General features: G+C 48.8%; 1 protein-coding gene across 1 annotated transcript in view; it reads right to left on the bottom strand.

Annotated features, from left to right (window-relative positions):
- Window positions 1-25,958, bottom strand: part of RNF43 (ring finger protein 43) — a 76,844-nt gene that overhangs the window by 12,374 nt on the left and 38,512 nt on the right. The window contains exons 2-8 of the mRNA XM_090025821.1: window positions 19,950-20,072; window positions 9,290-9,364; window positions 7,336-7,467; window positions 6,907-7,008; window positions 4,029-4,184; window positions 2,669-2,771; window positions 680-2,188 (exon numbers count right to left, since the gene is read on the bottom strand). Coding sequence (XP_089881947.1) covers window positions 680-2,188; window positions 2,669-2,771; window positions 4,029-4,184; window positions 6,907-7,008; window positions 7,336-7,467; window positions 9,290-9,364; window positions 19,950-20,072 — 2,200 coding nt within the window. The remainder of the gene's footprint in view (window positions 1-679; window positions 2,189-2,668; window positions 2,772-4,028; window positions 4,185-6,906; window positions 7,009-7,335; window positions 7,468-9,289; window positions 9,365-19,949; window positions 20,073-25,958) is intronic.

Raw genomic sequence — 25,958 nt, forward strand, 5'->3', positions numbered from 1 at the left:
CCCACTGAAGGTTAGGAATCTGAGGAAACTTCAGTCTTTCTGTATTGGTGCCGTCTCAAATAACAGAATGACTAACGTATACCAAGTGGGCATTGGGCAGCATCAGCAGGGAGACTCCAGAAAGAAAACCCAACACAATATGGTTAGGTTAGAAACGTGTGCAAGGTACATGGGAGGTAGGTAAGAGGAATGTATTCAAGCCAGATGGACCATTAGTGCATGTAGTTTGACCTCTAGAAAACATCACATGATCTCCCCTGTATTAAACCCACTAATTCATGTTTGACTAAAGCAACTGAAAAACGTAACTTGTGTCTAGCTGTAGTTGGAAAGTGGGATGCCAAGTCTTTATCTAAAGAAATCAAGAAATGGAGGCTGCAGCCCTTCCTTTTGGCAGTCTGTTCCAAGCTCAAATATCCTCCTATTTTAAAAATGTGAACCTTATTTCTAATTTGAATGTTTTTGGTTTCAGTTTCCAAAAGCTCAAGTACTTCTGTCAGATTGGTAAAACAGAGAGGCATATGAATTGCAGCTGGATGAATGATGCTGAAGCTTTGAAATGCACCTAGTTTCAGTTGTTGTCAATGGTTTGGGAGCAATACCTGGCTTATTATGGTACACACAAGTTTCTGTACATTACCATTCAGAGGTTAACTAACCACAGAAGTAACAAACTTACCCTGATTGTGTTGCAGAGCTTGGCATTGAAGGTAGGGGCCTGTGTTGTCTTCTGTTGTGCCTGTCCCTGAGAAATCACCTGGAAATATGGGCTTGGTCTCCTGTTCTGATAGTCCTTGTCTCGGCTGCTGGGGTTCTGAGTTTGGGTGTGGGACTAGGCACTTCCAAACCACCTGAGAGCCTGAGGAATAGGGCAAAGGAGCACTTGACATGAGTGGCTGAACTTCTTGGGAGCAGCTAGAGCCAGAGGGTTGACCATAGTGAATGTGAACATTACAGGTTTTGTGCATGTCTGAGTCCTCTGGAAGGTGAGCCAGGGAAGGCTCCAGGTGGCACTTCTTTTTCCGTCTGTGATGACGACTTTGTAAGCTGTATTTCTGGGACAGCTGGAAAGGGAATGAACCAGCTGCTCCAACTGGTCTGACAGCCATCTTGCTGAAGTCAGACTGGTCTGCAGACAAGGAAGGGGTTTTTGAGGGGTCATGTCTTTGCTGCAGACAGGAAGGCTGTCCTGACAGAAGTGCATCCTGAGGTAAAGAGATGCTTTCAAGATGCTGCGGGCAGTGACGAACTTTCTCAGCCTTCTTTTGTATCTGAGCACTGTGCAAGCCCATTTTGGCCCCAGAATATCTGGACTTGCGCTGGCCAGAGTCCTGGCCCGGTCTCCCAGATGGACATTCCAGGCCTCTCCTGTAGTGATGGTGTCTGTGGTGGTGATAATGGATATGGCTAAGTATCTGAGGTTGGGGCAGGGCAGCACTGCCAGTCACCATGAAGTCCAAAGACCTCGGCCTTGGCTCTCTTGGAGGTGGGGGCTGGTCCTGGCCATAGTCAGTGGTTGGTCCTTCAGAGCAATACACTAAAGGGTCATAGTCACTGCTCAGAGAGCTGCGGAAGGTAGAACAGCTGCCATGGATGCCCTGGAGGCTGACATCTGTGCAGTTCAACATGGAGTCACTGGAGGAACCATGACAGGGCCCCGAGCTGGAGTCGCTGCCTGGACCATCTGCCAGATAACCACTGTGCTCAGTGAGGTAGCTCTCTCCTGAGCCACTGCTGTTTTGCTGCCTCCCATGACTGGCTGCCCAACGAAAAGCAGTAGCATGGTGCTGCTTTGGTGTGAGGGAAGTCCTGATCCCCAGACAAGAGGACTGGTGCTGAAGGGGACAAGTCCTGTGAGAAGATGGCATCTGCCCACATGCTGGAGGTTTGCGGTGCTGCTGAATGAGAAGACTTTGGGGCTGATGGCTGCATGTGGGCGTGGGGCCTGCTGGCCTGTATGGCATGTAGTGCATGGTGTTAAAATCCAGCTGGGAGAGCTCTGGGGAATGGAAAAAGGGGTTGCCATGGGGAACATGTGAGGAAAAGCTTCTGGGGCTCTGGGCATAAACCTGTGAGAAGTGATAAAGGGCATGTCCTGGATGCTGCCGGAAGAGGTGAAGGCGCTGTCCAAGCTCCAGGTCCTGGGGGTTCTGGCTGGAATGCATAGGCTGAGCAAGTGGGGTCCTGTCTAGCAAGGAGAGAAGGGGCACATACTCAACGTGTTCTCTCAGCACCCTGGAAGTCTCTCAACACTGCTCCACCCCTCAAACCCAGGGCCTGGCAAATCCTCCCTGCTGCCCTGCACCCCTCACTCAGTGCTTGGGAAGTCCTCTCAGTCCTGGTTTCCCTGGTCACCACAGCATCTGGTAACACAGTCCCAACTGCTCTCAGCCAGTGCCCAGCAGCCCTTCTCTGATGCCTAGATGCTAACCTCTGCATGATCTGGAGGTATGCACTGCTGCTGATACTGGTTCACATCCACTGCATCTCTCACAGTGTGTCCTCATACATGCAAACTCTCCCAGGTGTACTCAGCTGTGAGTGTGTGCACACACAGACTGCCATATACACTCCTCACACCCTCCCCACCCATCTCCCTTCATGCTGGGAATCCTGTTTTTTCTGGGTAGCATGCTCCTGCTGGCCTTCTGCCCCTGTAGACTCCTACCGAGGATGTTGAACATGCAGAGTGGACAGGTGTGGTGCTGCTGCAGCCAGGGGTCAACACACTCTCGATGGAACTCATGGGAACAGGAAATGATGCGCAGCTCCTAGAGAGAGGTTAGGGAGTGAACTAGGCAAGTTCTGGCCCTAGACATGGGTTGAAAGATGTCTGTCTGTTCCTGGGATCATTCCAGCCTTACACCCACAGTACTTTGCAATTTATTGAGCAATAACACTATAGTGTCTCTGGTACTGTGTTAAACCATAAACTGGCTTTTCCCTCACAGAAACCCATGTCACCGGCCCACTCTCTGAGGGATGCAGGTTCCTTTGCAGTGCCCCACCTCTGGGGTTCCACAGAGGAAGCACATTCTGTGGGTCTCTGGAGAGGTGCTTGCAGCAGCTTCCATTTTCAGGAGCTACCCGGAGAGTATCTGCTGGTTCAGCACCCCAAACTATGAGACCTTTACAGGGGAAATGGACTCATTCCACTGCACCTGCCAACTTACTGGCAGCCAGCATAGGCCACAGAGATCTGGTGCCACTTGGCAAAGCAAGACACAGCTCTGGAGCAACAGAGCCACACTCTGAGCTAGCTTCCCACCACAGTCACAATGGCAGTCTGCTTCTTCATCTTAATCTGAAGGTGACAGAGGGTGCAGCTATACATGCATTAACGTGCCCTTTCCAATGCGTATTAAATGTAGCACCTCCAAGGTAAAGTACTAAATTAATGAGCATTAGGCTGCACTAATGCACAGTAGTGCATTCGCATGCTTTTTTACTGATGCTTAATGTGCAATAGACTACTTTACTGCACATGAGCGTAATATCGCAGCTTTTTACGTGATGCTTCAATGTGCAGCAGCTGCATCTACACAAGATACTGACTACAAGTTGTTACCATGCATTCATTTAGTACTTGCATACATGTGTAGCATCTCATGTAGATGCAGCCAGTAAAAGAGTTTACTGTACATTAAAGCGTATGTGTTGGTGTTCCCCAAGGGGTCAAATTTGGTCCCGAGAAGCAGGACTGAACTTGATTCAGGGGTCCTGGGGAGATGTACTCTTGGCTGAGCATCTAGGAACCATATGGGACAAACAGCCAAAGAACTGACAGCCTTGCAGGGCTCCTTTCTGTTGAAAGTTGTGGAATAGCTAGGCTGGCTACAAGGAACAGGTCCAAGGGATCCTTTGCCCCTGGGGCACATACCCCTTTTGCTAGTGCCAGAGGGGACTGCGCAGCTGAGCAGGCTCCTTCAAACAGCCACATGTGCCCAGACAGTGCAGAACCATGACTGTCCAAGCCAGTGTGTTCTCACAGCTGCTCCAGCAGGTCTTGGGGTGAATTCTGATCTTACCTGACCCTCACTGAACTCCTCCAGACAGACAGCACACACTGGGGCTGAGCTGCAGCTGCTTGCTGAATCCCACAGAGGGGCCCGTTGGCACCGGACTGGATATGTACGTGTGGCTAGCTGGCTGATCGCCTGCATGGTCTGCTGCTGCAAGGAATCCTGGGAGGAAGGAAGAGAGACTGAAATTGAACAAATGGCAAGTGAGCAGATACTAGATGCGTCCTACTGTGCCATGTGACCTGTTAGTCTTCAGACTGGACCTATGAGACTTCAACCTCCAAAATGTAAGCAATGCACCTGGCAGTAACAGGAATGAAAGACAACCAGAGGCATCATGATCTAACTGCCAAAGCAGAGCATCACCAGCCTTCAGGAGACTTGGTATCTAGTCCTGATTCTATGTGTGATCCGGGGCTAATCTTCCAAAAGTGTCTGCTAATTTGAGGTGCCTGGACTCCAAGTACTGGTGTCTTTGTTTGGGTGCCCTGAATGAAAGACTGAAAACTCAAGTCTTCATCTCTCTTGGACTCAGCTGCATAACTAAGACAGAGGTTCATATCACATGTTACACTTATGAGGTATTAACTACACTTGAAATGTGAGCATCTGTGTTCAAATGGTAAAACACATGCTAAGTGTGATCGTATCATAGAAAAATTAGGACTTTTCACAGGTGGCATATAGCCAGAAACTATTCAGCTATTAATAGCCCACTCCACAGAGATAATACGAGCACAGCTTCCTCATTTTCAGTCCCAGCCCTGCCACTACACCACAACCGGTTCAAGACTTGTAGTAAATGTTACTGTGTGGCTGCTCAGAACAGGGTCTAACTTTTAATATGGCACAGGAATGCTTAGTATGATCTAAAGAAAACACTTACTAAGAGTCCCATGTGACAAGGTCCAGAGAGTCTTGCCTTTTTAGAGGACCTTGAAACCCGCAGGTGAGCACACTGTATAGTGAGCCACATTCCAGTAATTAAAAAGGGCAATGGAAAGAACAGAAAACGAGTAGGGCCTGCACCAACACTAGGTATGACTGATCACCAGCTTGCTTCTAGGTATATTTTTTTTAGAAAACTGGAGAAGCATAGGAATTTCATCATCTAAAACTGTCATGTGTGGGTCATCAGGAGGATTCAAAAACCAGATTTCCCAGTTCAAAGCATTAAATAGCACAGCACCACCCTTTACACCTGAGCTAAAGAAGTCACTCTGTTAGCTGAAAGCAGCAGTGGCTGCATCTACACGAGACGTTGACTGTATAAACAACTACTAAATGACCAGTGAACAGCTATGTTTTAGTGCCAACAAACAGCTTTTTCATGATGCTGACTGCGTAGCAGCCCCAAGATTACCGAGTGGTAGTGTCATGTCATGGGTTCTGCCACACGACACTACTGCATAGTCAGCGTCTCATGTTGATGCAGCCAGTGAGTTGTTACTGCACACACTGGGTACAGCACACTTACTTAGGCTGTGGGTGCATCCGCTTTTCCTAGATAACAGTCATATACTAGGGAGCAGGACTCCTGATTTCTTTTGTTGGTTGTTAGAAGAGAATGATATCTCAAACTGCTTGGTGAAGACCTGTGAGTGCAAATCCTGCTTTACAGATATGCCAGCCTGGGACCTGTCCCTTGAAAGGCACTTAGGCAAAGAGGATGATCTTGCAATCTATCTCCAGGTCTGTAAGCATCTCATCAGCAAACCTGATTATAAATACAGGAGGAGGATATTGCATGCTGCAAGAGCAGGGCTATGGAAGTGATGATAATGAAGGGGAAAGTCTTACTGACCATGTGTAAATGGGGACTTTAACAGGGTTATAATGGAGCCAAATCCTGCCTGACTAGATGACCTATGGAGGTCCCTTCCAGCCCTACTTATCTATGATTTTCTAGGAACTTTTTCATAGGTACTGATCTCCTGGCATGCTTGTTTATATTTATTTCCATAGGAGACAGGCAATCACATTGTATTGTTGGGTCAGGAAAAACTGGTTCTGTTAAACCTATAGAAGTGTTTGTTTTTAGGGTCAAGGGTGCACAGGGTTCAGGGTTTTCCGTGGTCTACTGGATTTTGGGGGTGGGATTTAGGTATTTTAATAGGGTTAACGATCATGGGCAAGATTTTCAAAGGAGATTAGTGATGCTGGATGCTCAGCTCAAGACATTACAAAAAGGGCTTGGCTCCAGAAGTGTCTGTTCAGCATTTTTTAGAATTCAAGCCCTTTTTGGACATCTCAGGTTGGGCATCCCCAGTTGTTGTGTCTTCTGGGTCTCTTTATCACTGGGCCGTCAAGTGATGACCCTGTCATTCTCTAGAAAAGAAAAAAAACAATGTTTCTAAATTTTGGAGTATTTCTGACTTTGAAAGGCCTTTATATGTAATTGGCTTTCATCAAAAACTCTGAAGCATGTTAATCTCCAATCCCAGCATAAGCCAATGGCTTCACTGACAGGGCACTGGTTAATATTTGTGAGATGGGCAAAGCAGGGGACTTTGCCCACGTGGCACTTGTGTGCATTGCCAACTGCCTTGGGATGCTGTGTTGGGATCTGTGGGAAGGTGCCACAAGGCACAGGTACAGCAAAGTCTGGGGCAACTGTACAGTGAGCCTGGCATGACCACTCCTCAAATCCCAGGACTGGATTGCTCACGCTACAGGAACCAAAGCTGCTCAGCTTACACTGCTGCACTTCTTGGTTCAACGTACCTGTCTTGTATACGCGGGTCTGCTGTTCCTCAATGACATACCTACTTCCAATCTCCCTCTACCTTCTCTTAAGCTTTGTGTGAACAACAGACTTTTGCTTGTGGAGTAACATGAATCTGAGCTGCCTGCACATGTTTTGACTCCCCACAAAGATTCTTACCTGAGTCCTGTTGAAATGACACTTGGTGCGAATGACAAAAATCAAAACGATGACAATGACGGTGCTCACCACTGTGAGGAGGATCCACACATCATAGTCTGGCTGTTAGAGAAAGACAGAAAAAACACTAACCCTGGGTCAGCACCTGATGGGAATGATACTGAGCCAAGGTGTTCCTGACCTCTTCTTAACTGTTATGCTCCATACATAGGAGGAGACTTTGGCCAGCACAACTCTTATGGCCACATACAGTCTGAGACACACAGCTGGGGAAGAAAGTCTCTATCTGGCTCTCACAGAGGACCAGGGCTTCCATCTCAAGGAAGTAAAGCTCAGCATGACACTCCCAGTGCTGGGCAATTGCCCTCTTAAGGATGCCATGTTTGGCACAGGGTGAAGAGGCGAAGGTAGGTGTGATGCATCACTCACCCAAGCTGGTGGCTCCTTGACCTCTATCTTCACATGGGCCTCTCTGTTCTTGTTCACAACGCCCATCAGTAGTTCAGCGTCATGACCCCAGATCAGAACCACAGGCTGACTGAGGCCCCTGGGCTTCCTCAGCTGCAAAGAAACAAGCATGCTAGTGAGACGCCCAGAGCAGACCCTGAGATATGAAAGCATATGGAGATTTATCATCCTCCATACAGGCTTAGAAATTTGGACAGTGACCCAGCAGGTCACAGGACTGATGCCAGTGATGAGCACCACTGTCTCTGTAATTCTGATGTGCCATGAGGCTGCCCAGAACAGCACTGTCATCCCTAACACCAGTACTTAGCTGCTACCCAGAACTCCACCTAGCTGTCTCTTAAGTGTCCTTATCCTCCAGGGTTCGTGTCAGGTGGAAGCTGCTCATTTGTTCTTCAACACCCCCAAGTATGTCCAGTGCCCACCTTTATATTCACATGGTTCCCTTACAGGGATAACTACTCCTTCATGTCCTTGTCTCTCACATCTTGCTCCTTCACTCGCTGTGTACTCTCTCTTTCAAACCCTCCTCCAAGCCCTTAGGCCTACCCTCAGAGAATAATAACACCTAATGATTTTTGCTATAAAAATAATCACAAAACACCCAAGATGCCTGCCGAGATCACTGTAGGCACATCTATACCATTCCCAAACACGCTACAGGGCCCACCATGCCTGCTCCACCCACTAATGCCAAAAAATGCCATACTATTGCTATTTGGAGGGTACCCAGAGCACGCTTTGTGCTATTCTCAGGCTTGGGTGCATTTACTGGCACATGCCCAGAGCCCCTCCAACAGTAGTCATGTTACATTTTGTTGCCACTTGGCTTGTGCACAGCAGGAGGGGAGGGACATGCATGGTGGGAGATGGGGCAGGCATGCCCTGTGCATGTTAACATGTCCTAAGCCATGTAGCTGTCAGCCCTTATACTGTGACTTGCTTGTAAAGTGCCCTGTTCAGTGTTAGCACTGCATAATGAATACATGAATTAATAATTTAACTGCTTTCCCCCATAAAACTGCCTAAATCTAGAGGGTAATCTTTTGACCCCTGGAGCCATCTATTCACTCAACAATAGCAGCTAGTCTATCAGGTCTACAACTGGCTTTGTTCCATCCCCACTTTTCTGTCGCAGAGCTCAAGGTGCTGAGAGTAGGCCATGGATAAGGAAAACACAGCTGATCACAGCCAAGAACAGAATTGTGGAGCCCTAAGCTCCTTTTCACCCAGCCAGGAACTGGAAGCCCACCTGGATTTATTCTAAAGTGCAGCAGTCCTTCTTGAGACCACCCTGTCCTGCATCCTTCTACCCTGCTTGCACCCTCCACCTCTCTATATGGAACAAACTGCTCTGCATGCTTCCTTACCAACCACTTGCCTCTTCTAATTACTGCAAGTTCCTCCTCATCCCATGCTTCTCACTATAGTCCAGATGTTTCCCCATTTGCCTCTAAGGACCAGATGTTCCTTTTCACCTTAGTATAAAGTCATGCTGCCAGTTCTGCACAAGTTTTGATAACCTCTGTGATTCCTCTCAAGTCTGAAAAATGCACCTGTCTCTGCAGGGCTCCAAGGGGCGAAGGGGGATCTTCAGCAGAAGTCAGTCTGGGTGCAAAATGTAGATATTATGTGCATAACTGCCACACCCCTAGGGGTAAGTCCGTGTGAGAACTGGGTTCTCACTCTGTGTTGCTACATGGAGTAAAGGTTGCTTCTCCATGACGTTTGTGGAATGCTGGAGCCAGCCTGTATCAGGCTGCCTCCAGGTCCCTGTGTCTGTATCAGGCTGCCTCCAGGCCTTCTGCTGCCACTGACTGGTGTGAAGAATGGGGAGTGTGGTGCTAAGCTGCATGTGTGTTAGGACAGGACAGGAGCACTGGAGTTGAAGTGATGCCATCTGCGTTGTCTGTACCTGATCAGCAGCAGTTTTATCATCCGTGATGTCAAAGAGGATGGCACGAGCTCCCCGTTCCCCTGCCAGCTTTGCCTGTCCAAAAAAAACAGACCAGAAACTTGAGTCAATGCTTCATAATATGCACATGGTAGCCTACAGGGTTCTGTGCACTAGCAGGCAAAGGCAGATCCAGGCTCTGGGCACTGAAAGCAGCCCAGCCCAGCTGGAAATATTTAAACAGCCACACAGAGAACAACTGAAGTAGCTTCCTTGGGGAGGAAGGCAGTCACTGTTCCCTGGATACTTCAGATCAAAAGTAGGCATCTGCAAAAGCTCTGCTACGCCTCTGCTACAAGTGCCAGGCTTGACACAGGGCTGTAACATTTTCTATCTGTGGTGTCAAACTCAAAGGAGCTGGTGGGAAGGATCTGGACCACGGTACTTCTTGCCATAGTTGCCCAAGCTGCTGTCTCAGTACAGGTGGCACATGGGGGTAAACACCACCCCCACTTGCTGACCCACTGTAGATCTGAATGCTGAATGGCAATTACAAACCAGAAATTTATGGTGGGTGAGGGCTGTGGTGGTTTCAAGCCCCTGGCTGCTAGCTGTGTCACTACAGCAGCTTTAGGAGCCACAGAAAGGAGTGCTGTGAGCTGGACCTGGAGGTGAATTGTCTGGCCAAAGTGAAGCTCTGTGGCTGGATGATCCAATTCTGTGGGCTAGATCCAGCCTGCAGACCATGGTTGGCATCGCTATTTTAGAAGATGTTCTAGATCTTACTATATGAGCCCTAGGACATGAGAGCCCACATAGTGAACTCAAGATGTTACCTACATCCAGCACCTGCTGTTTCCTAGGTTTCTATGCCCACTCATAATTTTGTATCAGTGTATACAAATTGCCTTGCATCTTAAATACATGCTGGACTATTCACATCCCATTACATACAGACAAACACAAACACCTATGAACACTCACAGTTACCAGAGGCATGTGTAATACCCATGTGCCATGCATAAAGAAACACCCTCTTCCTGCACACACATGCTCACACATGCTCAAACAGAGCCAACCCTGACATATCCATGTTCCCTCGTACATGCATATGCTCATGCTCTAATACTTATCACTACTGTGCACACATACAACTACTCACACATATCCACACGTTCACACATATAAAACATCCCCTTACAGACTTCTGGACATAAACATGCACAGGAATACTTATGCATCTGCACACGCATGTGCCAATGTCTGCATAAACCCACATCTGCAAACAAACCCACCCACCCACCCACCATACTATGTTCCTTTTTCTGCATGCTAAGGCATATCATGAATGCACCCAGAATTGTCTTTCTTTAAGAGGCCTGTAGCCATGCACCCCAGCGCTGAGCTGGGGTTTTGTCCTGAGAGCTCCTGTGATGCAGAGAGAGTGACATAGTGTGAATTCAATTGCTCCACCCTCCCTAAAGAAAACTCATTTATCATGTAAAACCCAAGGGAAATTTGACTGCACACAGGGCCATGGTAAATAAAAAAGGTCAGGTCAGGTTGTGGCTTCCAAAGAGATAAGATATAGCCCAGAAAGAAGAAGGATGGTCTAGGAGTTAGAGGCCTGGTTTAGCCAATAAGAGATAAGGGTTCAGGTTTCTGCTCTGCCACAGACTTTTTTTGGCCTTGGGAAAGTCTCTCATCCTCTCAGGCCCTTCAGAGCTTGAAATCTTGTCCAAGTTCAATGCCCATCAAATCACAAACAGGCCAAAAGGCCAGATTACTGGGGCTGTAGGGACAGTTTATTTGGCATTCCTCACCTGGTGGCAGCAAGGGCTCCAAGAATAAAAAGGTTCCTTTCTAGGCCTGGAAGGTAATGCAGGGGGTTACCCTTAGTGGGACTGGATCAGAGCACACACTGTTACTGGTTGGGGGCACTGTGGTGCAGGAGACTGTTTGGTTGTGGGGCAGGGCTGCAGCAGAGGCTGCTGGCTTGCATAACGTGAGCACCTAGTCCTGGTTAGGTGGCCAGTTCTGCTGAGGGTTTTTTGCTCTCTGCCCCAGGCTGCCTTGGGCTGTACTCCCTTGGGCAGGAGGCAAGGCCCTGCAGGCAGACATCAGTTTTGTTCTCCTCATATCCTTTCTCCCACATCTGGCTCTGATCCTTCCTCTGCTCTGACAGGGAGCTCAAAGTCTGTGTCTCAGTGTACCAGGCCCAGCTCAAATAGGGTAACTGGTCCTCCCACCTTTCTGAACAGCCCTGCTGCTCTAAGGTGGGGGGACACCATTTCCCCTGGGCTCTTAAGGTTGCTTTGGTTTCCATCTTGCCCAGTGCACGGTTGTGGAGGGAAGTGTAATTCACCTTGGTAGCATGTGGTAAGATCTCATGCCCTTCACCCTCCCCAAGTAACTTCCTCACCAGGGCCTGCCCCAGTGTCCCTATAGACATAGGGAGCTTATATGTTTGTCACGTGCCATGAATGGAAAAACCCCACCGTGCTAGCTGTCCCTCAGCCTTGCCAGAAATGTGTAATCTCTCCCCCTCCACCCCCACCCTGTGGTCTACCTTAAACAGTCCCCTCCCCTCCCTGCCATCCTCCCTTTGCTCCTTCACCTGTCTGCCACCCACGCAGCTGATTGGCTCTGGCTCCTGGCCAGGACCCTGCCCTAGATTTCTCCTGGCTGTATTTCAAAGCACAGTAGGAGAGTTTTGGCTTCTTGCAAACCCAGGGGCTGTGCCTGCAACAAGCCTGAAGCAGTGTGGCTCTGAGCCCTGGAGAAAACCAAGAGCCATTTCAGACAAATGCTCCACCAATCAATCACGAGCTAGGGAAGAAAGGGCCTCACCCCACAGAATGGGGGCATGTGAATCACCCCCCCTTCGGGGGGCAGGGAGAACACACACACAGTGGGAGGGTGGAGGCAGGTCATACACACATGTATGCTCGTGCACCCCCCCCCAAACAAACAAATCCTGGTGGGTGGTCCAACAGCACAATTCAGTAGGAGTTAATTGGCAGGACAAGGTGCTGTCAGAGTATGACACAGACAGACCTCTCTGGTGAGTGCCCATTGTGGGTGGCATCCATGCAAGACCAAGGCCCCCATGATTTCCTGCCTCCCTCATAGCAAGCGTGCAGATTCCTCCACAATGATGCTGTATCAGCCGCCTCTCCTCCTCCTAGGCTTAACCAAACCCAGCAGCACATTCTCAGACATGACTGTTGTCTGTGCTACAGGCAAAATCATCTCGCTTCCTTTGGGCTGCTCAGAATGTATGTGCTAGTGTTTCTTATGTGATATCTGGGGCGGCAGAAGTGCCCTGGCCTTCCAGCTCACCTGCCCCTTTTCAAACCATCTCTTTCTGCCCCCGTTTCCTAGGAGCTCCCCAGAAACACTCCTTCAAGCCCCTTCTGAGAGCTGCCCTCCAAGGCACTTGCCAATGGCCGAGTTGCTTGATGCTGAGCCCACTGCCTGGCATGGGGCCAGTACTGGTTTGGTTCCTAGTGCTCCACAGTGTCTGAGTCCCTCTGTAGCTTCTTGTCTCATGCTCTGACTGCAAGCTCTGTGGGACAAGGACTAACTACTTGTTCTGCGTTTGCACAGCACCTCTTCCATCAGAGACCTGCCTGCTTTGTGTCATGGAACAAGAAAGAGAGAGAGAAAGGCAGACACACACACAGCGCTGACTCAAACTCAAACTGTCCTACTTAACTGGCAGCAAAACCCAGGGCTCAAACACTGCTTTCGACCTCAACTTTTGTACCTATATTATTTTTACTAGCAAACTGTCCGTCATGAATGATCAACCTGTGCCACACCACCATTGCCTCCAGGAGCAGAGGTGGGGGGGAAGTTTGCATGTGGCAGCTGCTGTCACCACCCACTGCACCATGCTACCACTGCTCTGCAACTGGCTCCATGCCACCACCCCTGGCCTGCATATGACCCCACACCACCCTCCCTCTCCCAGTGCTCTGTCCCCACCAATATTCTTGCTGAACTGGCTGTCGAGAATGAGGGGGGAAGCAGGAGGGGATGAAGTGCCCTCACCCACCACCCTGCATCTCTGCTACCTCCCATGAGCGGGAGGGGGGAAGCTTGTACAACTGCTGCCACTCGTTGCCCCATGTTGCCACTGCTCCACATACAACCATGTGCCACCTCCCCCTTCCATGTCTGGCTCTGTGCCACTCCCCCTACCTGGGAGGCTGTGGTGGCGCAGGGTGGTGGCTCTCTGTCCCTGCCCACTCTGCCCATCACTTGCGACAGGGATTCTTGACACGGCACTGGCTGGAGAAACGCCCTGCCAGGAGCCAAGCCCCATGAGAGTGGTATGGACAGACACACACACACACACACAGACAGATGGACTAAGCCCTTTATATAGAGAGATTTTTATTCACTATGTGCATTACCACAGCTCTCCAATCCCCAGGCCTTCACTGGGGCCCCCCCACAGGTCACATGCAAACACAGGACCAAACAAATGTATCCTGCCCCTTAGAGATCAAATTAAAGTATAAGACAAAAGACAGCAGAAGGATACAGACAGACGGGGGAGCACAAAGGAAATGGGATAGTTTTGGATATCAGGACAGGTAGAGGTCTCAATATATCATTGGCCTAACCATCATCAAGAGTTTTGTTGGCACTGCAGCAAAGGAGAGATTTGAAGGAGGGCAGCAAAGAGGCTTTAGGGAGGTTTATGGGGAGCTTCTCCCCAGCACAAGGAACTACAAAGGAGAAAGCACAAAGGTTTGACAATATAAGTGGGCCCAACAGGGCTGGAATCCTGGGCTGCTGTTCGGTGCGACAGAGACAGGAGAGGCAATAGAGCAAGTTCATCAGAACAACAGACCACATGCTCTGTAGCTGCCATGTGAATGGGTATGAGCAAGGCGAAAGCGCACTCAAAGCCAAAAGAAAGGATGACACAAGGGGATGAAGCCTGGTAGGTGTGGAGGGATAGGAAGGGCTGAGTCTTCAGGATGTTACCCAGAATCTGCAAAAACTGGATATAGCCTGGATATGAGGAGCCTGAGTCAAAGAATCGAGGCCTAACCAACAGGTGGGATGCTGGTGCTATCTCTAGTAACTGAGACAAGATACAACAGAGGGCTCGGTGAGATGAGGCTCTCAGTGCTCTAATTCTGCACCCACCTTGGTCTCCCGTCGCTGGGGTGAGGAATCTATTATCAGGGAAGTTCTGAGCAGGAGTCTGTACCTGCTCAGCTTGGCAGTGATTTGTACTGGCTACTCCCTTCCTGGTGTTGCAGGTTTAGCTCTGGAGACTTGAACCCCACTAGGGTTTGGGGGACAGTCCTACTGGCCAGGATATTTAGGTTGTGAACACAAAATGTGATTTTTTTAGGAGTGAGAAGCATGCTCATATAGATTTGTATTTGGCTTGCTGGTGGGAAAGAAGGGAGCATTTGCTTGGTCACCTCTGTTCCCTTTCTTGCTGGAGCTTGGGAAAGTTTCCATGCTCAGTGGCAGGCATGAAGGGTCTGGTGCATTTGTCTCAGTGGCTGAAGGATCATCCAGCGCAGAGATTTTGTTGGTAAACAGCTTTCCTTCAGCAGTGACCATTCCCATGAAGTGACCATTCCCCTGAAGCCACCTCATGGTTTAGAAAGTTTGGGTTTTGCCCATTCGCAGTGGGATGGGAAGTGCAGCACACTGACTGTTTACCAGCAAAGCCTTTGAGCTGGGCTTGTTCTCAGCACTGGCTGACTTTCTGAATGGGTCACTCAGCCCCTTTTTGGCTTCAATTTAGTTGTATGGGGACGTTTTAAAATAGCAAGAAGGAATGAAATGGTTTCTGAACTCTCCCACACCAGCCTGTGAGTGCAGGTCAGGGAGTGGGAGTGTCACGGCTGCTTCCCGTCTGGTGCGATCGGCCATGGGTTGGCGAGAGTGACTGCAGGGACACCCCCTGACTATGTGGCATGTGCCCCCCCCCAGACTAAGGTAGCATCAGTCACCCATGACACTGTCCCTCGCAGTGATAGGACCTTTAACATGGATCTGTGTTGAGATCTTAGAGAACTGAGTGCTGAAGTTTCCTGCATGTTACAGGCAGATCATTAGCCAGGCCACTAGGAGTCACAGGCCATATCACCAGGAGGGCCCCATCTGCTCATTGCGCACAGCCTAAGACAGACATACTGCTGAATGTCTCACTCAAAGAAGTGCAAAAGCAGGAGTCACAGGTTATTGCCTAGGGGTCTTTGACCCCCATGAACTCCTCTTGGCACCATTCCTTTCTCAGCCCTGCCAACCCTGGTGCTCTCTTTTGGCAGGGAAGGAATTAATGGCTCTCTCTTGTGGAAGGAAGGAAGGAAGGAATGAAGGAAGGAAGAAGAACAAAGTGCAGGGCCAGGATGATCTTACTTACACAGCGTGCTTTGATCTGAGTGTCCTTGGGAGAGCATGTGCAAGCAGGTATCTGCCAGATTTGCTACAGCAGGCTTCACAATTATAGAGCTTGCCTGTAGCTGAGGGCCAGAGGTCAGCACCAAAGCTTCCCAGCTGTAACATCAAAGGCAGCACTCCAAAGCCCCGGCTGCCCTGGGGGAAGAGGCATTCCCCAACCCAGAAGAGAACATCATACACTGACTGCAAGCTTAGCTCCCTCCTCATCCTGCACAGGCAAACAACTCCTGACCTCCGCTTTCTCTTTGCCTCTCCTCTCTCCTTCAACATATGGGCTCTGAGCCAGCAGCCTAAGGCCCTAGAGGTTGGAGCGAAAAGTGAAGTTAAGAATGAGGATGGTAAATTAGAGGCCAGGGGATTGGGGATTAGGGTTGAAGGCTCTGGATGAGTGGAGAGACTGATGCTCAAGGACTTGGCTGAACCAGATTGGGAAGCTGGGTGGTGGAATCAAAAGCTCAGGGATCAAGGGAGCAGAGTCATGTCTGGGATCAAAGGATCCTCTCAGTTTGCCAGTCTCTGAGAACAAACAGGACTTTCAGGTAATGAATTCCACACATTAGGAAACAGCTGGTGTCTGCTAAGTGGTGAACAGTTTTACCAGGATTATTAAAGACACAGGAGGTAGAGGAAACAAGCAAGCAGAGGTAGGAAAAACTGTGCATAACAGGCTGCTTCCAGGATAAAAGTTGCTCTTTTCCAAAGTGCAAACAGGCTGCTTACAAACTCTTGGCTACTGCTTCTCCCTGGAACCCTCACTCTGGCACAATCAGTCCTGTTAGCCCCAGGGCACTGCTGACTTCCCTGGTTGAATGACTGAAATATTTTTACACATTTTGGATACAAATACAAATGCAAATATATCTGAGTGGGAGCAGGCATGAGACTTTGGTTTTCTGGCAACTGTCCTTGCAATTGAAAGTTCACTCAGTGGCTCAGAAAGCAACCAATCCCAAAAGCTGTAAACATCCATGCAGAATAATAGTTTTGAATAATTCCCTGTAGCATGCGTCTAGCTCTGTAGTGATCTCTCCCTGTGCCTCTCAATCCTCTTGGCTAGGTTTTCAGTGTGGGACACCTCAATGAGACCTGCCCAGTTAAATGCACTGAAGAGCAGCAGAAGCAGTCTGGTGGCTGGGAGGTGTGTCTCACAGGGCAAGCCTGAAAGGGCTGACTGTGCCCAGGCTGGCTGGATGACAGCTAAGGTGGAGGTTATGATAACATTCTACAAATGGCTATTCTTATCATCATTTATATAGGGCTGCAATTAGAGATGCAGAACTCTACCACAGGAAACATTAACCGGAAAAGTGAGCGTCCCCTATTCCAACTGCATAAGCTGATAGGATACAAAAGGCCTCTAGCATCCTGTGAGGTGTGGCTTGTATGCACTAAATACCACATGAAGCACGGAGGTATCCTGAGGTGAGTTGTAGAAGTGGTGTGAGTGGGATCTTGTTAGATCAAGAGCAAGAGGCTGTTCCAAGCCTAACAAGCAGCATGGAATAAGGCAAGGAGTCTCGAGTGCAAGAAAGATGAAGGAACTGGGTAGGAAATAAGCTTGGGGGGAGCAGAGAGTATAGAGATGTTCCATGCAGTGGGGCAGGAGTTCATCAGAGCCCTCAAGATTATGGTGGAGGGAGAGCAGAAGTCTGTACAAGGACTGAGGGAGGCAGGAAGACATGGTATAAGTGGTGCCCAGTGATGTGATCCTTGCTGGTACAGTGGAAAGGGGAAAGAGACTAAGGCCTCAGCTCCTGAAAGCCATTGCGGGTGTGCTGGGGTGGAGCGCATTCCTAAGTATATGTGATATGGCTGAGTAGGTGGGAGTTCACTTCAGCAGTGCTGTTAGGTGGGCATTTTCAGGCAGGGCACACTGCAAGTGGAAGGATAGTGTGTGTGAGAATCACATTTTGCTGGTGAAGCAGGATCTCAGGCAAAGTCAAGCCTTGCTTGACTTCAGTCCTGGAAACAAAGCAATATTTACCAATGCAAGTGAATATATCTGGGGTACTACAGTTACCCTGGCACCTGTGAATAGTAAAGAAGCAAGGGCTGCATTTGCTTCAGGTATGTTGCATAAGGCAGACAAAGGTTCAGTCAGAGATTTGTGTGGGGCTGCGAAGTACAACATGACTGCACAACCTTTCCCAAACTGACCACCATGCAGTGTAAATATTATTCACTGCCTAAGGCCTAGCAAATGCCATTGGTGAATTGTATAGTACTCAGCAACAAGTGCTGAACTTAGCTTTCAAAGAAAGCACTTATCTGGCATCCAAGACCACACCATACACCATCTTTATAATCTGACTTACAAAGATCACTGAACTGTCCTCACAGCACCCCCAATCACAGGGCTGTTAACACCATTGTACAGAAGGGGAACCAAAACTCACCTGAATGGCACTGAATGGGGACAGACCACAACTGTGAAAACCTGCATCACTTACTAGTGTGCAGCTACCACTCCCCAGGATAGCTGAAATCAGGCAGTAGCTTTCAGAGGATGCACTGGCTGGGTGTATCATAGCCATCCCAAAAAGAAACAAGCCTGCCAGTAGCGCTGTATTTAAAAGCTAGAATCATAGAAAGATAGGTTTTTAAGAAACCTCAGGAGTTCACAGAGTACAATCTACTGCTCAAAGCAGGATAATCCCTGTCTAAATCAACAAGACAAATGTTTGTCTATCCTGAAGCTGAAAACTTCCAATGACAGAAATTCTGCAGCCTGTCCAGCGAATCTGTGCCAATGGCTATATGTAAAACAAGAAACTGTGTAGACTAATGGTGCTTAACCTTTCGGTCCTGCAGGCCAAATGAGTGGCACAGGGCTGGATCAAGAACCACGTGCCAGTCTCAGGTCCTGCACTGCCTCCCTTGGTCCCATGCTGCCATGTGGGTCAGGACCCCATGCCTCCTCCTTCAGCCCTGCTTGGAGCCCTGCACCACCTCTCTGCCTGTCACTGCCAGATTGGGACCTCATGCCAGCTCCCTGGGGCCTGCACTATTTTCAGCCAGTCTGTGTGTGCCCAGATCAGGTCTGGTCCAGCTCTGTGCTAACTGAGCGTGTTATCTGCCCCAAAGGGATCCCCACAAGTCCTGTAATTTGGCAGCAGGGGAGCAGCAACTGCCCGAGTTTGGGACCCATGGGGACCCCCTAATCCAGACCTTAAGTAAACACATGTATATATTTATAGTTTTATGTTCATTTATATATGTAGTCTAAACATATTAATACATTTAATGCCTATAATTAACAATAATAAACTTCATACAAAGCCTACGATAAGAATAAATCAAGATTATAAAATGAGGTATTAAAAATAAAAACTAAAAACAAGGAAGTGCTAATGTTGGGCTCCTACATTCATATTCAGCTTTCCTTTCTCATGTGGCCATCGTCACAGTAGCACACCTGCTACTTTTCAATGCTTAATGGGTAAACTACTCTGACCATCACAGATGCTCATGTGTGCTGTCATCACAGATACATACACTTTGAAGGCCAGACTGACCATTACGGTTTGTATGTCAGTCTGACTTCTGTCGTATGAAAGAGTTTTACACAGATGCCCCTGCACTGAGCCCAATAATTTGTGCTTGGCTAAATCTTCCAGAGAGACATTCAGTCCTGATTTAAAGACATCAAAAGACAGAGAATTTACCCTTCCTTTAGTAACTGGTTCCAGTGGCTAATTACCTGTACTGTTCAAAATGCATGTTTTACTTCTAATTTTAATTTGTCGGACTTCAGGTGCCAGCCATTGGTTATTCTTGAGTCTGCCTTTGCTAGATTCAAGTATTATAATACCATCTTTAATTATATGGTCACAGATTATGTTTTCCACTGGACCACACTTTATCCAGGTCACAAGATAAATGTAAATCTTTACTTTGGCAACTCTGGCTTAGTGGCATAACACCATAACCAGCAGGAGAGCTCAGGAGAGCACAGAGGGAAGTAAAGCCATGGGGGGCACTCAGCTGAGGGATGGAGTGGACTTTCTTAGGCAGGAGCCTGTGATGCTGGGGAGGGATGCTATAAAGTGCTATGATGTACAGCTGCTGAGGTCAGACGGCCCCTTCTACAAGAAAAGAGCCGAAAACAGAGACCATGCTGAGTCCCTCCTGCAGAAACAGAGACTGGCACAGAAACCCTCTAGAGACACAGTGACCCCTCCTTTCTGTCCTGTAGCCTCATAGCCCAGGCCATTCCCCCAGGGGGTGTTGCCACATGTACCTTGTTGGCCAGTGATAGGCATGGGTGGAGATCGCGATCTGGTCGTTCCAGCTTGACAATCGTGATGAATCCTGACTCTGTGTGCTCGTCCTCACTGGTGTTACACAAGGACAATGGGTGGAACTGAGGGAAACAAAGACAGAAAAAGGTCAGACCACAGGGCTCAGAGGTTTAAGCTCCATGAGAGTGTTCAGGTTCTTCCTGTAAACATTGCAGCCATCCAGCTAGTGCCAGGACATAGCACTAAATCCCTAGGATGACTATAGGGACCTTGGAGATCCCAAAATGTACATAACTACAGTCCATGAGTGGGCAATTCTGGTGCCAGTGTGACTGGGCTGGCCACACAAAAAACAGACTGATGACTCCCCTTTTCTCCAGTCTAGTACCATGTCCTGCTGGTGATCCTCTTCCAGCCCTGCCTCAATGGCCCAATGTTGCCTGAGCCCACCTTTGCAGTTTCAGGAAGTATAGCTCCTGGGCCAGCTGTACTACCTCCACCCAGTGAGACTCACAAGCCACGACTGGATTTCCTTAGCTTTAGAGGGCCTGTCCCTTTTTGCACAGCTGAAGACTCAAATCAGCCTCAGTGAGGCAGACTGCTTCTTTAAGGGCTATAACCTGGTACCTACAGACCTACTTCCAGGTCCCCACAGCCAGTATTTGTCTAAACTGTACCACTGTTACCAATTCCATTATTTTCCTGGACAACCTGGATTCTGGTTTCAGCCACCAGGTGCATAAATCTTTTAAGGCATTGTGCCTCTGCTTGGGGTTGAAATGGCTTTGTCCATAACTGGTGTCTATATGCCTCCTCTGTGACCTAAAATGGCAGGCTTTAGGGTGTCATAACTGCATGCAGCCTCAGTCACCAGGCCCAGGGGCTGCTTGAGCTTCCCTGGTCAGGTAGTGCACTAGCTGGGTAGCCCACTGATCCCAGGGCCATTGATATGTCCTGGCTACCCACTTGAACATCTCTAAAAATGCTTTGGGTTTGTCATCAGGCCCCATTTTTGAAAGCATTCCAGCCCCTTCTGACTGGGTTAGGGGAGCTCCCCCCCCATGCTGGGCTTCACCTGTTCTGGCATCCAAAACATTAAGTATTATGGCTCCCGTTGCCATTTTTCCTGAAACTGCTGCTGTTGAATCTGGAGTTGCTGAAACACTTGGCTGCTGTTGGAAGCCTTATTGTTACTGCTGCTGCAGCTCCTCCATTCACTTCAACGTGCTTCCAGGGGCCGTTCCAATGGTAGACAGCTAAGCCTGCCCACATTCTCTTGCACATGCAAGTGGGTTAGTGAGTCTGCAACCTCCAAGTGTGTCTTTGGCCTGAGAGGGATCTTAAGCTGATCCTTTGAACATAAACGCAGCCCTTGCTCCCACACACAAATAAGTGAACTGAAATTTGGAGCCATTCTTTGAGCTCCAGGAGAGGCCCTTTTGCTGCAGCCCCTTCCTGGTGGCAACCTCTGGGTTCCAGTGCACCGCCTGCTTGTGGACCACTTCTTCCCCCTTCCTCTCTTTTCCTGCCCTCTCTCTGGGATTTTTAACTGCCAGTAAGTACTCCCTGGCTGCATCTACACTAGACACTGACTGCACAGTTGTTACCCTGCAGTCGTTTAGTGCTTGTATGCACAAGTACTAAATGACCGTGCAGTAACCAGATTTACTACACAGTAGCATTGCCAAATGGCTTTTAGGTGATGCTGACTGAGTGGTAGCTTGCTATTACTGCACAGTAGTGTTGCATCACACTTTGTGCCATGCAAGGCTACTGTGCAGTAGTAACGAGCTACTGTGCAGTCAGTGTCTTGTGTAGACATGGCCCTTAAACTAGCTAACTGCCACAGCTGGGCTTCTACCACAGGACGTCTGCTCCCACTAAATGGGCCATACTGCCTTATTACAGTCCTCAAATTGTAAGAGAGGTTAGATTTAGTAGGAACCCTCACCAAAAATGCCAAGTTGTGGGTTTACAAACCTGGCAACTGGGTGCTGCTACTTCTCTCTTCCATTAGCTAAATGGCAGGGCTCATTTGAAGTTCTACATCAGTTTGGGCAGGTGACTTTGAGCTGTATCTGGTGGGGAAGCAGCAAGGTTCCCAGATTTAGCATGTCAACCGGTTAAACCCCTGGAGGGTTTGGAAAGCATGACATGTCACCAGCTATTTGTTTGGGGCTGGCCTGGATTTTCCAGGAGCCTCTTCAGGATCCATGTAGGTCTCTGCCTTGGCGAAGGTTTAACCTCAGCCCAACACACCAAGACAAAAGCTCTGCTAAAGGAATGTAAGGATATTTTATGAACAGTCACAGGAGAACCACTCTGCTGGAGCACCAGATGGTCCTTAAACTGGGGTTCTCCACTCAAAAGAGATAGTTATGAATTCTGGTATGTCTAATGGACACAAATGCCTGGAGGTTCAAATTATGCTTGAATTGGGGGCGATAGAAAAATATACTTGTCAATGGAGTAGCCCAATTTTGCACATGCCAAAGCTGAACCAAACCATTCATTTTTGTATTTATTTTTTAAAAGTAAATACAGTCTCAGAGTTTGATGCATCCTTAATGCGCTGTATAAACAAAATGTTTGGGGGCAGCCTGGGCTGTGGTGCATGAGGCCAGTCCCAATGCCCTGGGCATGCGGTACGGTGTAGGTGGAGCAGCAGCCAGACTCTCTGCCTGGCTGGGGGCAATGGACAGAATGGGCAGGCAGGCAGGGTCTCCATGGAAACTGCAGGTGGGCGAGCAGGCAGCAGTGTCCAGGAGTGGGACAGGCAGATGGGAGCTGGGACTGGGACTGCAGGACTGTGACAGTGTAGGCCTGAGACCTGGGACAGGTCCTATCTGGTCCTGTGGCAGGGATATGCAGGGAGCAGATCATGGCTCTGCCCTGGGCCCCAATCCTGCACTGTCACTACCCCACGATCCTGGCCCCAGCCCCACCTGCCCGTCCCTCCTGGATGCTGCTCCCCAACTGCCCATGGCTCCATCCCATCTGCCCAGCCGTGCATGCCCTGCCTGTGGAGGTCCCAGGCTGGTCTCCATGGAGACCCCATCAACCCATTTGCTCTGTCCAGCACCCCCAGTGGTGGGTATGGGGTGGACAGCCCAGGACCAGATAGAACCAAGTCTGCCTCCCCTCCCCCCACTCTGCCACACCAGTTGGATAGGGTAGAGTCCCCTCCTAACCGGGCCACAACCCACCCCCCTCCCACAACAGCTCACCAAATAATTGCCCACCCCTACATTAGTCCCAGAGTCCTCAGAGATTATCGCATTTGCAAATTTGCAGCACTGTGGGGTCTCTATCAGTTTCAAACCCTGCCTTTTAGACTCCATGGCACACCTGCTACTTTTTAATGCTTAATGGGTAAAATACTCTGACCATACAAGACATATACAGCTGCATGCCTGGATGCTGCAGTAATATTCACTGGTGCCTGTGACAAGCACATTGAGCAGGTGAAAGCAGCACTGCATTCACTTACAGCCTCACAAACTACCCAGGCAAATACTGGTGTGAGTGTAAAGAGACCACAGACCTAGGGAATAGCCTAGGAAATAGGAGGATTAAAGCCCTACCAGAAAGAAGTAAGGAATCCCCAGTACCCTCAACAAAACAACAGATAAAGTCATTCCTCAGACAGGATATTGTAGGATATTGTAGATGTTTCATCCAGCAGTTTTCAGCTATTACAGTGCCTTTGACAGATCTACTTTGGGAAGGGGCACCTGGGAAGGTACAATAAGTGTGCAGAGGCTTTTGGGACAGTAAAACAGCTCGTCTGCAGTGCCCTAGTGCTGATGCACAAGCCAGATTTCACATGAGAACTTGTGTTACAGACTGACAGTTCTGAACAGGGCTTGAGGGCTGTGCTTTCCCAAGGGTTTGAGGATGGGAAACATGGCATCCTCAAACAATTCTTTTATCTCGGTAGGAAACTTCTTCCCCAGGAGCAAAAATATGTGGTCATTGAGAAGGAAAGCCTTGCAATTAAGTGGGCAGTACTACCTCCTGGGGACCCCTTCATCTTTACCACTGACTATGGCCCAGTAACATGGCTTCATGCCATGTGGGAGGCCAACCCTAGGTTGACTCAGGAGTTTCTAGCCCTGCAACTACGTCTTTTCTATCTGTCACTGAGCTGGAGCAGCACATCTCAGTGCAGATTTCCTCTCCCAGAGTAGCGGGGGGCGGGGATCTTAAACCTGGAAGAGTGGAACACAGACCCACTTTCGAAGGGGAGGATGTGTACAGAGGTGCTCGGCCTTCAGTGACTTGAAATCCAGGTTCAGGTGGCCAACAACTAATAGTGTTTTGGCTGGAAGGTTGAATACCTGCTAAAACCGATGACCAGGTAAGGAGGGTGGAGCTACAAAGCTCCACACAAGAGCAAGGTGCAAAGGGGAGAAAAGATTTTAATGCTGACGGAGAAGCAGAGAAGCAACCTTAATTTTTAAAGGTCAGAAGGAAGACAGCGGGTTTTTGGTTTTTTGTTTTGTTTGCTGGTTTGTTTCTTTGTTTGCTGTGTTTACTGTGGGGAAAGGTGCAAAACAAACTGACTGGAGATCTTGGAGTCAGAGCCACCTCTATATATGGAAGTAGGGCAAGTGACCTGCTTACAGTAACACCTCTAGAGTAAGGAGAAGGTCAGGACGAGGTACTTCAGTTGAGGTCTCAAGAGGGACTGAATCATGAACAGTGGAAGACAGAAACTGGGTCTCTGGCAAATTGCTCTCTTCTCACCCTTTCCATCTGTAATTCAAGCCTCATTGCTCTTTCTGGCAACGGACTGGGGAGGATCAGTTATCCCATGTGTCCTGAGGGATCTGAAGAAGGAAGCACTCACCCCATGTGACAAATGTCAGAGCAGCAGCAGTAGCAGAGTAAGCGAGGTGTTGGCTTGTTCTATATAATGGGCCTAGTTTTCTTCAGGCCTTTGTGAATCTCTGACAGCCTCCTTATTGTGCCCAAAGTTTGACCCAATCTACTCTGTTCTTATAGCCTCTAGCACATGGGTGCCTCGGCACACAGCTGTTTACCTAAAAGCCAAGGCCCACACATCTGGTCTCTTACCAAATCATATTCAGTTACAAGGCAGTGCAGAGGAACAGTCCCACCCTGCTGTGGGATTACAAGCAGGACCCCAGCTGTCTTGAATGTGCTCCCAGTGAAACCACCGCCCCCCAGCACCATTCTCAGGCCATGGGAAAACACCTGGAAATTTAAGAGCTTTGAGCCAGCAGGAGTTCCCCACAGCTTTGTCTGAGGAACTAAGGAGGTTGTGCCTCAGCAAAGGAGAAGCCAGGGCAGGTTTGTAGTCTGGACAAATGCTCCTTTGTTATGTGTTTCTGATGCAATTTTATAGGGCCAGGCAGGGAGAAACAGATTTCAGAGAGATCAGAAGGGACACAGCAACAGCAATCTCTGGATTAAACCATGTGGTTCATCAACCCAGTGCCCCTCCTGCACAATTGCTGTGTGCTGGAATGAAGATCCCTAGAAGCCATGTTTGAAACTCAGCAAGGTGGAGTTTCCTGCTGAAGATCAAAGGCTTCATTATCATCCCTGTAAACACTGCAAACTAAGGGCAACGTTCTGCTCTCAGGCAGCCACGTGTGAGTCTGGTGATCCCACTGGAATTACGGCAGTTCCCCAGCAGGGTAACTAACAACAGAGGCTTGGCCCTTTGATCATATCATTATATTCATAAGTGAAGTGCAATGAATGCTGCTCTTAGTCATGGAGGAATTTCTATCTGTTGAGACGATGCTTTGCCACGATAAAAATCCTTGCCAATTCTGAATGTTTGAAAGTGCTGCCAGCCTAAGGAATTGAAAATCATGAGTCGGGTTCCTCAGAACAGGAGAGTAGCTTCCAAAGGCTCCGCAGCAAGGCATTTGGGGTCTGTTCATGAGGGGTTGACACTGTGTTTTCAATTTTTTTTGCTTCACAACAAGGAAGGCAAGACCCTGACTTAAAAAAAAAAAAAAAAAAAAAGAAAC

This window comes from Crocodylus siamensis, chromosome 13, assembly GCF_052110815.1.
Source record: "Crocodylus siamensis isolate JL-2025a chromosome 13, ASM5211081v1, whole genome shotgun sequence".
In the NCBI taxonomy this organism is placed as follows: domain Eukaryota; kingdom Metazoa; phylum Chordata; order Crocodylia; family Crocodylidae; genus Crocodylus; species Crocodylus siamensis.